The sequence below is a fragment of the Onychostoma macrolepis genome, chromosome 22 (assembly GCF_012432095.1).
Source record: "Onychostoma macrolepis isolate SWU-2019 chromosome 22, ASM1243209v1, whole genome shotgun sequence".
Taxonomy (NCBI): Eukaryota; Metazoa; Chordata; class Actinopteri; order Cypriniformes; family Cyprinidae; genus Onychostoma; species Onychostoma macrolepis.
Genome location: NC_081176.1, coordinates 11,763,874 through 11,779,819, shown reverse-complemented (window position 1 = coordinate 11,779,819; position 15,946 = coordinate 11,763,874). Strand labels below are relative to the sequence as shown.

The following is a 15,946-nucleotide window of genomic DNA, read 5'->3' as shown; positions in this document are numbered from 1 at the left end:
CAAAAAGCACATTACATTTCAAAACTATGTTACGTATTTTGGCTTATTATTTTAAGGGGAAAAAAAGTAATTACACATTTTGGCAAAGTAGATTCATTTATTTTGTAATTTATTGTTATAAATTTGAAAAAAAAAAAAAACTGTGGTATATTGTGTTCCCACCTATTGAGAAGAAAAGATGCCAGTTCTACATCACTCTTCAATCCCTTCTGTTCTTTAAGAGCTTCCCAACGTTTAATTTCTTCACCAATATTTACTGTGGTCTTCTGTCCTTTGTTACTAAACCACACACAAAAAGAAGAAAATCACATAAAAATAACAGGTTCACAGCCGTCAATATCATATGGTCAAATCACTGCCAAACCAGCTGCTTACTGCTACCTGCAGTACTTTATTAGCACAGAAAAGTGAAAAAAAGAAAAAAAAACAGAACAAAAGAAATACATTTTGTAAGGTGTTGGTGTTTTCTCATTGAAGTTTGGTCCATCTCCCTTTGAATGGTCACTCTTCATAGACACATAGCTGGATACATGCGAGTCAGATCTTTCACTAATGAGAAACAAAAATAGCACAGTAGGTACTTCAGTCATATTTAAAGAGCTCTTATGTTGAAAAACTAACTGTTCTGTATTTCCATGGTGAATGTATGAGCCCTAGTGGCTACCTGTGTAACTGAATGAATATGTTCATTAAGATTAAACAATACATTATGTTCTGTGATTCATTTTTGTATTTAGTCAAGTTCTATTACATACACCACAGTGAGGAAATAACATCACTACAATGCAAAAGATATGAAATACCTTTTGTTAGTTGTTTTGATGATATTGCAGTACAATGACAAATATTTCAGCAAATCTTACAGAATTAAATCATACATGTCAATTTAATTCTCTACAGTATGTACAGTATGTTATGCATGATGACAGACCTGGCTTAATTTAGTAATAAATAAACAATGGATCACTGCAAAGCCCCGTTCACACCAAAAACGATAACTATAAAGATAACGATATTAGCGTCCACACCAGCGAACAATATCGTCTGTTTATTATAAGTGCACGTGCGTCTGCCGCTTTAAATTCTCGAGCACATTATAGCAGGATGGATTCCGATTGGCTGTCAGTGTTTGTATCGTTCATCAGCTGGAAAAAAATCGTTCTGGAAGTGATTCCAACTATATCGTTTCTTTGTGCCTTTATCGTTAGTTGTGGTGTGGACGCTGCTATTCTTTAATACTGAGAATGATTTTTAGAACTATATATTTATCGTTATCGTGCTTGGTGTGAACGGGCCTTAAGATGGTTGGAGGAAGAGAAGAAATACCTCTTGTTACATGGTGTTTTTTCACTGAAGTTTGGTCCATCACCCTTTGAATGGTCACTCTTCAAAGACACAGAGCTGGACACATGTGAGCCTGATCTTACACTAGTGACAAAAATAATAGAGAAAAAAAAGCAACAATATTACAGGAGATTCTTTAGACTAATATTGCAAATGTTAATTAGATAAATGGAAGGACAAATTCATGTTTGGTTGCATGATCTATTTTCCATGGTGAATTTATGCCTCCTTGTGGTTGCCTGTGTAACGGTATTACTGTAATAAAGCTCCAGATTGAGTTCAATAAAGAGTAAAGGAGACATTGTGTTCTCTGATTTATTATTGTATTTAGTCAAGTTCCATCACATACACCACAGTGAGGAGATTAATTAACATCATTGTAATGTAAAACACAAGAAATACCTTTTTGAAGGTGATGTTTTTTTCTCACTAAAGTTTGGTCCGTCACCTTTCGAATGGTCACTCTTCACAGACACAGAGCTGGACACATGTGAGCCTGATCTTACACTAAAGACACAAAGAACAGAAAGAAAAACTATTACAGGATATTCTTCCAGCTACATTCAAGCATTCACATAACAGCTCACATACAATATTCAAGTCACTGTATGAACAAAGAATCTACTGTACCTTCATTGTTGTATCACTCACTTTGATTATAGGGTTGGGGTTGAGATAGGGCTTGGCTTGTTTAATAATGTTGAATAATATTATTACATAGTTAAACACTGGATCACTGTAAAATGCTTTGAGAAACACTTGAAATACCTTTTGTTACATGGTGTTTCCTCACGGAAGTTTGGTCCATCTCCTTTTGAATGGTCACTCTTTACAGACACAGAGCTGGATACATGTGAGCCTGATCTTACACTAATGACAGAAAGAAGAAAAAAAAAAAACCCGTTTCACTACAGGGGTTACTTCAGTCTAATTTTGAACAGGAGTTGCAAATGGTAATTAAATGCAGTATGGCTGTACATTTATTGTATTATTCATTCAAGTTCTATCACATACAACACAGTGAAAACATTAATGGTTTCAGTTTACTTTGTCTTCATTAGAAAATAGTTTCTGGCTTCACCATACTTTACATAAAAGACAGTATAAAAATACATATTTAAAAAATGACATGAAACACTAAATTAAAAATACATACACAATTTAAAGAATGTAACAAAGCATGTGGAATACCTTCTGGGTCGTGATCGTGTTTCCTCACTAAATGATACACGTGAGCCTGATCTTTTACAACACAAGAGCAAAAACTTAAGAAAATTATTACAGTCTTAGATATTTTGTAATTAAGTTGATAATTAGATACAATTCACAGTGACAAACTACAGTTTAACTACGCATTATTTAAACACACACAATATTGCAAATGTGATAAGCAAAACTGTAGGGGTTTATGATAAATACTTACTGAAATACTTTCTAACAGTCAATGTGTGACCAACAATAGGAAACATTAAATACCTTTTGATAGATGTTTTCTTCTCACAGAAGTTTGGTCCATCACCTTTTGAATGGTCACTCTTCACAGACACAGAGCTGACCACATCAGAGCCAGATTTTTCGCTAATGAAAAAAATAAGTTTCATTTGAAGGGATTTGATGTTCTAATTAAGTTCAATTAAGTTCTTAAAGCTCTCTCTCTCTCTCTCTCTCTCTCTCTGGGTTGCATGCTGGGAGTGAGTGTGGTGTGAGGTGTGAGAGCGTTACGCTTGAATTTGGTTTCAAGGTTATTTATTTATTGGGTTGTTTTTTATTTATTTATGTTTTTGGGGGTTTATTTTTATCACGTTTTGGTATATCATTTAGTCTTAAGAAAAACACAGGTGTGACTTCTCCATTGACAAAGGAAGCCATGGCGTCTCTCTCAGGTGAGGGAGCGCCGGGTTTCTCTGTCAAGAATGGATGTAAAGTTTTTTCGGATCAAGCGTTCACGGTAGAAAACGTGCTTCTAGCGATGGGCGAGATTGTAGGGCACGAAAATATAGTATCGGCCTCTAGAATGAACAAAGCTGTGGTGGTGTTCTTTAAAGATGAGAAACTCGTAAACAGCCTTGTTGAAAAAGGAATTGTAGTTTCCGAAACCCTGCTGCAAGTAATGCCTTTGCGTGCACCTGCTATTAAGGTCACCATTTCAAATGCGCCGCCATTCATTTCTAATGAGCAAATTTTAAAAGAACTGAGTCGCTTTGGAAAGTTTGCTGGATCCATCAAAATGGTTCCGCTTGGGTGTAAAAACGCTGCTTTAAAACATGTGCTGTCTTTTCGAAGACAAGTTTTTATGTTTTTAAATACGCAATCTGAGTCTTTGGATATCTCGTTTCGCATTCAACACGGTGATAGTTCCTATATGATTTTTGCAACGACAGATAGTTTACGTTGTTTTGAATGCGGTGATTTGGGACATAAGAAGCTCACGTGTCCGCATAAGAAACAATCAGAAAATGGAAAGAACGTCAGAAATGATGAGCGAACCGATCGAAGCGAAAATAATGAAAGTCTAGATAAGGAAAAACGGCCTACAGCTGTAAGGGATGTGATTCCAGAAAAGAAACAAAAGACAAAAGGGGCTAATGATGAGGATTCGGAGGCTTTGGCTTCGGCAGGTGAACCCAGCATTATTCCCCAGGCCAGTTCTTCAGCCGAGCAAAGTCCTGTAGATCCAGGCTCAAAGTCAGAGGTGAGTGAGTTTATTTCATCTGTGCGCGCTGGTGATTATGCTGTTGGCCCGAGTGTTTTGAAGGACGATGTTGTTGCTGTTAAGGATAATGAACATGTTTATGGTGATGTGGTTCCGAGTGTAAGTGGGTTGCAGTCAAAGGTGTCTGTGGAGAATGAAAATAGTGATGAAGAATTGATGGAAGATTGTGATAATTGTTCGGAGTTTTCAGAGATTGATTGCAGTCAGATTTTGGATGACGTTTATTCTGTTGAAGAATTAAATGAGTTTCTGGATTCAACTAAAGGGAAGAAGGTTGATGTTGTAAATTTCTTCCCAGATGTTAATAAGTTTGTTAAATCAGTAGTGATCGCTCAGAAGGCGGTTGGCTATGGCGTCATTTCAAAACAAAAAGATTTCGGCTGAGAAAGTTTTTAACAACTGTGCGTAAAGCTCAAAAGGTAACGTTAAATTGTTGAAATGGAAAAAATAAAGCACATGGGTGTGGGATTTATTTTTATTTGTGTTTTGCTTTTCTGTCATTTTTTGTGTTTCCTTTCTCTCTCCTCTGTAATGCAGATTCTTAGATTAGGATCTTTAAATGTGAATGGGTTGAGGGATGGGGAAAGCGAGCTTTACTATCTGAATTTTTAGGCTTAAAGATACTCAAGTAACGTTTTTACAAGAAACTCATAGCGATATAAAAAATGAATCTGAGTTAAACCTGTGGTGGGAAGGAAAAATGTGTTTAAGCCATGGCACAAATGTCAGTGCAGGTGTAGCGATTCTATTTTCAACCTTAATGTCAACATTTTATCAGAAATGGAAATAGAGAAAGGACGTATTTTAATGGTGAAAGCTAAGATTGATAATCAGTTATTTGTTTTTATAAATATTTATGCTCCAAATAAAGGATCAGATAGAATTTTAATGTTTAGAAAGTTAGGAGAATTTTTAAAAAGTTATACTTTGGATGGATTTTTAATTGTTGGTGGGGATTGGAATTGTACTCTTAATTTTCTTTTAGATAGAAATAATGAGGAACCACATTCTGTATCGGCTTCTTTCTTAAAAAGTATTATAATTCAGAATGATTTGGTAGATGTATGGAGAGATAGGAATAAAGATATGAGACAGTATACATGGACAAAAGTTTCACAAGGAATGATAAGTGTGGCAAGACTTGATAGGTTTTATGTCAACCGGGCTGAAAATAATAGAATAATGGGGTGTAATATTTTTCCATGTTGTCTATCAGATCATCATTTTATTACAGTCAATATTGTTTTGACACAATCTGGATTCAAAAGTCCTTATTGGAAATTTAACGTTGCATTGTTGAAAGAGAGAGATTTTCATGAGAAATTTGAATTATTTTGGAATGAATGGGTTTCTAAGAAAAATGATTTTGACAATTTGATACAGTGGTGGGAAATAGGAAAGACACAAATAAAAAATTTTTGTCAGCAGTATACATGTTTTTCAATGAAAAAAATAAAACAAAAAATTTCTGAAATAGAACATGAGATCTTTCACATTACATCTGGTATGATTCAGCATTCTAATTCATCTTTAGCTGGCATTTTATGTGAAAAGAAACAAGATCTAGAATCTTTGTTGCAAGTGCGGGCTAAAGGTGCCCTGATAAGATCCCGTTTTATGTCTGTACATGAGATGGATGCTCCTACATCTTATTTTTTTAATTTAGAAAAAGTGTCAAAACAACAAAATGAAATGTATTGTTTGACAACACCTGATGGACTAAAGACGTCTGATTCAAGACAAATGAGAAAGATTGCAGTGGACTTTTATTCAGATTTGTACAGTAAAGAAGAAACTGATACTGAATGTGTTCCACAGCTATTGCAACAGCTGCCTACTCTTACTAAGATGCAGAGTGAGAATCTGGACAGTTCAGTTTTGTTTGAGGAGTTGACTGATGCCGTTAAACAGATGAAGCTGGGTAGAGCACCTGGAATTGATGGACTATCAGCGGACTTTTATAAAGCTGTATGGAAGTACATTGGAAAAGACTTTTATGAGGTGATCCAAGAGTGTTTTAAAGAAAAATGCCTTCCCACAAGTTGCCAAAGGGCAGTTTTAACACTATTACCAAAAAAGGGTGATTTGAGTGTTCTTAAAAATTGGAGGCCTGTGTCACTTTTAACAACTGACTATAAACTAATAGCCAAAGTTTTGGCAAACAGGCTGAAAACTGTACTGGGTGATTTAATATATCAAGATCAATCTTACTGCATTCCAGAAAGAACAATATATGATAACATTTTTATGATTCGAGATATTTTAGATTATTCTAAATTATATGAAGTGAATGTTGGCTTTCTGTTTTTAGATCAGGAAAAAGCTTTTGATAGAGTTGACCATGATTTTCTGTTTGAAACAATGAGTGCTTTTGGGTTTGGAGATGTTTTTATTTCCTGGATCAAACTCTTATACATGAATGCCTCTTGTATTCTTAAAATAGGTGGTGGGTTAAGTAGACCAATAAGATTACTTAAAGGTATAAGACAAGGATGCCCACAGTCTGGTCAGTTATATGCTTTAGCAGTGGAGCCACTCCTGTCTCTATTAAGAAAACATCTGACTGGTTTAAAGGTTGATGGTAACTGCAATGCGTTCAAGTTAACAGCATATGCAGATGACATTACTGTAATTGTGAAAGATCAAAGAGATATTGATGTTGTTATTTACAGTATCTCTTTATATGAGAAAGCATCATCTGCAAAACTGAACTGGAGTAAAACAGAAGCTTTTTGGTGCAATGACAAAAGAACAATGTTTTTACCTGTTATTCCTGGAAATGTAAAGTGGGAAAAAGATGGTTTTAAGTTTTTTGGCATCTGTTTAGGTTCAGAAGTGTATCAAAGGAAAAACTGGGAAGGTGTAAAAGACAAAATTTGTAATAGATTATCAAAATGGAACTGGATTTTACCTCAACTATCTTATAGAGGAAGAGTGTTGGTTATAAATAATCTTGCCGCGTCTGTACTATGGCATAAACTGATTGTGTTGAATCCACCGGATGGACTCCTCAGGGAAATTCAAAAAGTGTTTGTTGACTTTTTTTGGAACGGACAACATTGGCTAAGAGAGTCAGTGTTGTATCTGCAGTTAAGTGAAGGAGGCCAAGGCCTTATGGACATTAAGTCCAAAGTAGCTGCTTTTAGACTGAAGACTGCACAAAGACTCCTCTATCATCAGTCTCAGAACTGGGCAGAAATAGCTTGTGCTTTATTAAAGAGAGTTGGGCGGATGAATTTGGATAGACACCTCTTTTTAATGAATTTGAATGAAGTGGATCTTAATGGACTTCCTCCTTTTTACACATCAGTACTAAATGCATGGCAAATATTTATTGTTAAAAGAGAGCAGTCTGAGATAACCCATGAGTGGGTTCTTGAAGAACCTTTAATTTTTAATCCTCTTTTATCCAGTGTGATTTTAAAATCTAAGGGTGTCTGCACAAGCCTGGTTAAAGCAGGAATATGTAAAATTGGTCATCTTAGGTCAATGGACCAATGGATTTCTGCAGAAAATCTGGCCATGAAGATTGGTATTCATTCTGTTCGGACTGTTGAAAAATTATTATCTGAGATTCAGGAGTTGTTTCCTGTAATTCCATTGCAAGAAGAGATAGTTGAGAATGTATTCCCTAATATCAGTGTGGATGTAAATGTAGGAGACTGGCAGGAGGTTGATGGAAGATTACTTTCTTTTAAAACACCTGAACTTGGCCTCTTTGGTGTTATATCGAAGAAGTCTTTTTATCTGGTTTGTGTCAAATTTTTAAATTTAAGAGCATTGAAAGACCTTCCAGAGACCAAATGGACTAATTTTGTTGAATTGGGTACTTCTCCAAAAGGATGTTGGAGATCATTGTATAAGAAACCAATTGAAAAAAGAAGTGGGGATTTGCAATGGCGGATTTCACACTGGATTTTGGCAACAAATCGTTATAAAGTTCATTTAAATCCTTTGCAAGGAGAAGAGTGTCTATTTTGTGGTCTTTCAGAAACAGTATCTCATATATTCATCGGATGTTCAAGGTTATCAGGAATTCTTGATGTGTTAAGAGATTTGAGTAATAATTTTGGTTTTATTTTTACAAATAGTTTTTTTATTTTTGGACCAAAATATAGTGTTTCAAACAAGAGTAAAATTGTTTTGATAAATTTTTTATTTGGTAAGGCAAAAATGGCAATTTGGTTGACAAGAAAGAGCAAAATGCTGTTTAATAGTGATGCTGATCCTTTGAATATGTTCAGAGCGCTGGTAAAAAGTACGCTGGTTATGGAGTATAAGTATTATGAATTGGTGAATGATACTGAGTCTTTCTTTTTTTCGTGGGGAGTTGGAAATATTTTATGTCAACCCAATGAAGAGGGAGGTTGTGATATATTGTTGTAAAAGAAGCTGTTATTTATTTTCATTTTTTCGAATGGTTTCTTGAAGTAATGTATTGTGGTTACTGAATGTATGTATTTTGTGTTAATGGATTGTAATTAAAGAGATGTTGAAAGGTCTCTCTCTCTCTCTCTCTCTGCGCGTGCGCGAGTGTGGTGAGTGTTTGAGGTGAGGTGCATGGTTGAGAGCGTGGTGAGTGTTAATTTTTCTTTCTTTCAAACTTTGTCTATCTTATAGTGGATGGTTTCTCGGTTTGAGTTTGTTGGGGAAAAAAAAAAAAAAAAGAGAGACTTATTTAAGAGTTGTGTTTGAAGGTTTTTTTCGGACTTTGGCCAGTGCCTCTTTTTGAGGCATGGCGCTTGAGAAGTTGACCAGGCGACATGGTATTAAAATACCGGTCGGCGTGGAATGTTCAGTTGAGGATTGTAGTTTAGCTGTGGGAAAGGTAGTGGGACACAGCAGTATAAAGTCCGCAGCAAGGATGAATAGTGCTGTGGTAATTTTTTTGGAAATGGTTGAGAAGGTTGATTTGATTGTTGAACGAGGGGTAGTTATTAGAGAGGAGTATATTCAAGTTTTTCCGCTTGGTAATCCAGCGAGGAAAGTTGTTCTTTCTAACGTGCCTCCGTTCATAAGTGATGAGATAATTGAGTGTGAATTAAAAAGACATGGACAAATTGTCTCGACAATCAAAAAGATACCACTAGGTTGTAAGTCTCCTCTCCTGAAACATGTTGTTTCTTTTCGAAGACAACTTCATATGATTTTGAAGAATGATACGGAGGAACTGAACATTGCGCTGAAATTCAGGATTGAAGGTTTTGATTATATCATTTTTGCTACAACTGAAACAATGAAATGCTTTAGATGTGGAAATCAGGGACATCTAGCTCGTGCGTGTCCTGAGCAGATTGTTCCTTTGCGGAGGGATGTGCAGGACAGAGCGCAAACAAGTAGCGCTTTTTTGGAGAGTGATGCACAGGACAGAGCGCAAACAAGTAGCGCTTTTTTGCAGAGTAATGTACAGGATAGAGCGCAAACAAGTAGCGCCAAAGATGAGAGGGCTGTTAATGTGCTAGAGTTGGAAAGTCGAGCGCATCAAAGTAATCAGGAGCTGATGGTTGGAAATCTTAGAGAAAGTGAGGAAATTGGAATTGTGGATGGAAGGAGGGGTGAGGTTAAAGATAGTGATATTATAGAGGTTGAAACGTCACAAAGCAGGGAAGCAAATGGAAGTATGGAAATAGAGTTAGATGAGGAAGAGATAATAATGAATGAGGAAACTGACATGTTTAAAATTCCAGTGGTAAAAAGGAAGGCTGGTAAGAGTGAGAAGGGTTCAAAGTCTAAAGCATTTAGGAAAAATCAGGAAGTAGTAAAAGATAAAGAAGATGCAGATGAAGTATCAGATGACTCTTCTGCTGATGATTCGTCGGTTCTTAGTTATGGGGAGGTAGAAGTGTTGGAATCAATGGGACAGGAAGTAGGAAAAGAGAGTGGATATAGTTTAGAAAGAGTACAGAAATTTTTGAGTAGTACAAATGGTGCTTTCCTGTAGCTCAAATAGTAGAGCATGGCGCTAGCAACGCCAAGATCGTGGGTTCGATTCCCAGGGAAAGCAAGAGCTGATAAAATGTAAAAAAAACTGTAACTTGAATGCAATGTAAGTCGCTTTGGATAAAAGCGTCTGCTAAATGCATAAATGTAAATGTAATGTAAATGTAAAAGGTAAAAGATGTGGTGGTAACAGAGTTTTTTCCTGATCGTGAGCTTTTTATTGATTCAGCTAAGTTCTTGATGAAGCAGAGAGGTGAGGGTTGTTTATCAAATCAGGATATACATCGTTTAAAAAAGATAGTACAAAAGTTGCGTACAGAACAATTGTGTGATGGTGGAAAGTAAATGGAAGGCAACTAGGTTTTGTTTAGCTTGGCTGGTTTTAAGTTGGTGTTTTTTTCTAATTATTGATTTAAAAGTAACTACAATAAATTTAAATGGAGCAAGAGATATAAGGAAAAGAAGCCAGTTTTTTCAAATGTTGCAAATTAAAAATATTGATATAGTATTTGCACAAGAGACACACAGTGACAATGTTAATGAAGTTGATTGGAAGAAAGAATGGGATGGAAATGTAGTTCTAAGTCATAAAACTAATATGAGTGCTGGTGTTGGAATTTTTTTTGCAAGGAATTGTTCTCCGACATGTTATGAAGTAGAAGAGGTTGTGAAAGGAAGGCTTTTAAAGGTTGTTGCAAGATATGATAAAATTTAATTTACTTTAGTAAATGTTTATGCTCCTGTATTACCAGCTGAGAGAATGTTTTTTTTAGAGACCTTAACTGATGTGTTACAAGAATGTGATCCTGAACATTATCTCATTATGGCAGGGGATTTTAATTGTACGGCGAATGATATTGATATAAATCATGTAGAACCTCACACAGCTTCAAGGAAGTCATTGATACGTCTTATTGAAGCAAATGGTTTGGTAGATGTGTGGAGAGAGTTAAATGGAAATGTTAGACAATATTCATGGATGCATGTAAAAGAGAATTTGCTATCTATGGCAAGGTTAGATCGAATATATTGTTTCAGACATCAGTTACAAGTGATGAGATCATGTTATATTAATCCTGTTATTTTTTCTGATCATTCAATGGTAACAGCTAGTGTTTTTATTAATTATTTAAAGAAAAAGAGTGCATATTGGATCTTTAATAGTGTTTTGTTGGAAGATTCACATTTTAAAGAGTGTTTTGAGTTTTTTTGGGAAAAATGGAGGGGTAAAAAGAGTATGTTTTCAAGTATGCAACAATGGTGGGAAATTGGGAAAAAACAAATACAACAGTTGTGTAAACAATACCATTTCAATGTCACTAGGAGCATGGCCAAAAAGATCAAAGTAATTGAAAATGATATTATTGAAATTCAAGGTCTGATTGAAGTAACAGGGAAAAATGAGCATTTTAAGATTTTAAAAGAGAAAAAGAAGGTCCTGGAAAATCTGTTGGGATATAAAGTACAAGGGGCCTTAATTAGATCTCGTTTCCAGGATTTTTCTGAGATGGATGCTCCTTCAAAGTTTTTTTTTGGTTTAGAAAAGAAGAATGGCCAAAACAGATCTATTCATTGCCTAAAAGACATTAATGGACAGGAGTTAAGTGAAGCATCAGATATACGTAGGAGAATTGTTGAGTTCTACGGAGAGCTATATAAAAGTGAATATGTGGAAGATGATAAATTGTGTGAAGATTTCCTGAGTGATTTACCACAAATAGAGGAAAATGCTAAGGCAGAATTAGTGGCACAATTAACTAAGAATGAGTTATATGAAGCTCTGCGAAGTATGGATAATGGAAGAGCTCCAGGAATTGATGGCCTTACAGTAGGCTTTTATAAAGCATACTGGGGCATCTTAGGCAGTGATCTTTTGGAGGTTGTTTGTGATAGTATATTAAGGGAGAAGTTACCTTTGAGTTGTAGGCGTGCAGTGTTAACTTTGTTACCAAAGAAGGGTGACTTGAAGGAAATTAAGAATTGGAGACCAGTATCCCTTTTGTGTGTTGATTTTAAAATACTGTCAAAAGCTTTGGCCAATCGTTTAAAGAAACTGATGGGGCAAATAATACATAATGATCAGTCATATTGTGTGCCTGAAAGATCGATAATTGACAACATAGCTGTAATCAGAGATGTTTTTGAAGTGGCAAAATTGACGGGTCAGAATTTTGGTCTCATTTCGTTGGACCAGGAGAAAGCCTTCGATCGAGTAGAGCACAAGTATTTATGGAATGTTTTGGTTTTCCCTATGAATTTATTAAGTTAATTAAGATGCTATACAGTGACATTGAAAGTATTGTAAAGGTCAATGGTGGTTTAAGTGCTCCTTTTGGAGCTAATAGAGGGATACGACAGGGGTGTTCCCTATCAGGGATGTTATATTCTATAGCAATTGAGCCTTTTTTACTCAAATTGAAAAAGGTTTTAATGGGTGTCATTTTGTATGGTGAACAAAAATTATATTTGTCTGCATATGCAGATGATGTAATGGTGGCTGTTACTGGAGAAGAAGATGTTAAAAGAATGGGAATGGTGGTTGAGAAGTATGGAAAAATATCATCAGCCAAAGTAAATTGGAGTAAATGTGCTGCTTTAGAGATAGGTGGGTGGAAGGAGAGGAAACCCCAGTTGCCAGGAGGTTTAAAGTGGGTTTCAGGTGGAATCAAGTATTTAGGAGTTTTTTTGGGTGATGAGCAGCATATTAAAAAAAATTGGGAGGGGGTAGTAGAAATTATTGAAGGAAAATTAAGAAGGTGGAAATGGCTACTACCTAGAATGTCTTACAGGGGGCGTACACTTATAATTAATAATTTGGTGGCATCTACACTGTGGCATCGTTTGGCATCACTCGAACCTCCTATGGGTTTGTTATCAAAGATACAAGCATTAATTGTTGATTTTTTTTGGAATAAGTTGCATTGGGTTCCACAATGTATTTTGTTTTTACCAAGAGATGAAGGGGGGCAAGGGCTTGTTCACCTAGAAAGCAGAAAAACAGCCTTCAGATTACAGTTTGTACAAAAGTATCTTTATGGTGAAAATAATGTATGGAAGGCTGGAGCAAGTCTCATTTTGGAGAGAGTGGGGGGAATGGGACTTGCTAAAAATCTTTTTTTGACAAAGTGTGTGGACAAAGAGTTGAAAGAGTTACCCCTGTATTATTATAGTGTTTTGAAAGCATGGGGTCTTATGAAAATATTAAGGAAGATACCTGTTTTGTCATTGTTCTGGCTCCTGAAGGAACCTTTAGTGGGAGGAGCAAGATTGGACATTGGTGAAAAGTCTTTCGTTGGAATAACCCAAAGCTTGAAAAATGTGAAAATGATCACCTTGGGACAATTGTTGGACATTTGTGGATGTGATTTTGATAAAGTGGATGCAACGGCACAGCGTCTGGGAATAAAATCAAGGAGGATAGTTGGAGCTTTCTTGGACAGAGTTAAAAGGCTCTTAACTGAAGAGGAGATGAGTCTAATAACGAGAGATGACAATGGATGTGCACTTGATAACAATGACTCTTTCACAAATATGGAGATTTCATTAAGTTTTGTAGAAGAGGAGTTTGCTTACCCTTTTCTTAATGATACGGGAGTAAAGGATTTGGAAATGTGCTCAGTTGCAGGGAAAAAACTTTATGAAATGAGTGTTAAAGTTTTGAATAAAGAAAAGCATAAGAGTAAAACAGATATCCCTTGGAAATTACATTTTGGGATTGATGAGAATTGTAAGCCTGAATGGAGAAAATTATATAAACCACCATTGATCAAAATTACTGGAGATTTACAATGGAAACTAATACATGGAATTGTTGCTGTGAATGCGTTTGTAAGCATTATTAATCGATCTGTTGAAAGCAAGTGCCCTTTCTGTGAAAATACAGAAACAATATTTCATTGTTTTTTGTATTGTAATAGATTGAGTCTTTTGTTCTTAAGACTTCAAGATTTGTTTGTAGGTTTCAAGGTTGTTTTTTCTAATGTTGTTTTTATTTATGGTTTTAAATATTGGAAAGAAAGTAGAAGAAAGGGATGTTTATTAAATTTTATTGTTGGCCAAGCAAAGACTGCAATTGTTCTAACTAGAAGGAAAAAAAGTAGAAGGGAAGGAAGGAAATGATGTTGATGGCACTTTTAGAAGTCTAGTTAAAGCAAGAATAAGACATGAATTTATGTTTTATAAATTAGTGAATAATATTCAAGGTTTTAAAGATGTATGGAGTTATGAAGATGTTTTGCGTACTGTTATAGATGATGAATTATTCTTTTCAAGTTGTATTGAATAATATATTTGGTGGTTTGTGTGGATTTTAATTAAGATCCATTGTATGGATGGTTGTTAAAATTGTTAAATAAAGTAGTCTTAAAATTCAAAAAAATTCTCTCTCTCTCTCTCTCTCTCTCTCTCGTGCATGCTGGGAGCGAGTGGGCGGAGTTGGATGTGTGGTGGAGTGAGAGCGTTTGTCTGTGAGTTGAGTAAGTTTTTTTTATCTTTCTATTCTTTTATTATATTCAGGTAGAATCTGTGATTGTTTTAGGGGTTTTTGCTACAGTTAAGGAAAGTAAGGCGCTGTCGATCAGCGTGTGCTGGTTGAAATGGCAGCGCCTGGAAGTGTGACGCTTGATCAGCTAACGCGGCGGCATGGCATTAAAGTTGTCCCCGCGGAACGCTACTCTGTGGAAGATTGCAGTTTAGCTGTTGCACAAGTTGTTGGTCACAGAAGCATTCTGTCAGCATCAAGAATTAACAGTGCAATTGTTTTGTTATTAGATGACGTCAATAAAGTTAATGAGATCGTTGCAAGTGGAATTGTTTTAAATGAGGCTTTTACAGCGGTAATGCCTTTGATGCAACCAGCAAAAAATATCTTATTGTCAAATGTTCCACCATTTATCAAAGATGAAGTAATTGAAAGAGAACTGGCAAGGCATGGGAAAGTTGTATCGAAGATTAAAAAGATAGTCTTAAACTGCAAATCTGCGCAACTTAAGCACGTTGTCACTTTCTGAAGACAAGTGTATATGATTCTAAATAATGGACAGGAGTTGAATCTTGTACTAAAGTTTAGGATTGATGACTTTGACTATGTAATTTATGTAACATCAGAAACAATTAAATGTTTTAAGTGCAGTCAGGTAGGACATCTTGTTCGAGCTTGTCCAGAGAATGAAGAAAATTCATAATAATGATGGAGAGGGACAAGAAGAAAATAATGTGATTGAAGACCAACAAGAAAAGGACAGGGATAGAAATGGTGAGGATGGTGAAAAAAGTGAACAAGTGTACTGAGGAAAAACTAGTACAGGACACAACCGAAATAGAAAATGATGTTGTTGGTAGTCTTGTGGAAGTAGAAACGTCTAGAGACATTGATATGACGGATGATGACAGTCTTTTTAAAACACCTACACTGAAAAGAAAAACTACTGGGAAGAGAAGGGGGGAAAAAGCAAGGAAAGAACAAGTTCAGGAAAAACAGATGAAAGAGAAGATTGGTCAGATATAACTCCATGATCCTAGTAATTCTGATGAGTCATTAATAGAGAGTGAGAGTGAATCAGTGAGCTCAGTTGATTCAGTTTCTCTTAGGAGATCTGAAAGGAATGCCTATACCCTTGAAAAGATTAAAGCTTTTTTGCAAAGTACAAAAGGAATGAAGGGAGTTCAAGTGGAGGATTTATTTCCTGATCGGGAGTTGTTTATAGAGTCAGCAAGAGTGTCAATGAAAGAAAAAGGGATTGGGGGCCTTACAGAACAAGAAATATACAGGCTCAAGAAAATTGTTCAGAAGTTGAGATCCACCATGTTGAATGGTGAAAAAGCAATGCTTTAAGTTTTCTTTTTTCTTTGTTAATTATTTGTTTTTGTTATGCTCAGTCTTTTTTTTAATTCATTTATTTATGAGTAATTTAAGGCTGGGCAGTTTGAACATAAATGGTGCAAGGGATC

The 15,946-nt window shown here is 35.6% G+C and overlaps 1 protein-coding gene across 3 annotated transcripts in view; it reads right to left on the bottom strand.

Moving 5' to 3' along the window:
• Positions 1 to 15,946, bottom strand: part of rnh1 (ribonuclease/angiogenin inhibitor 1) — a 51,405-nt gene that overhangs the window by 26,073 nt on the left and 9,386 nt on the right. For all 3 annotated transcript variants that reach the window (XM_058760582.1, XM_058760584.1, XM_058760583.1), the window contains 7 exons: positions 2,821 to 2,922; positions 2,536 to 2,586; positions 2,113 to 2,214; positions 1,747 to 1,851; positions 1,327 to 1,428; positions 445 to 549; positions 163 to 279 (listed from right to left, as the gene is read on the bottom strand). In XM_058760582.1, coding sequence (XP_058616565.1) covers positions 163 to 279; positions 445 to 549; positions 1,327 to 1,428; positions 1,747 to 1,851; positions 2,113 to 2,214; positions 2,536 to 2,586; positions 2,821 to 2,922 — 684 coding nt within the window. The remainder of the gene's footprint in view (positions 1 to 162; positions 280 to 444; positions 550 to 1,326; positions 1,429 to 1,746; positions 1,852 to 2,112; positions 2,215 to 2,535; positions 2,587 to 2,820; positions 2,923 to 15,946) is intronic.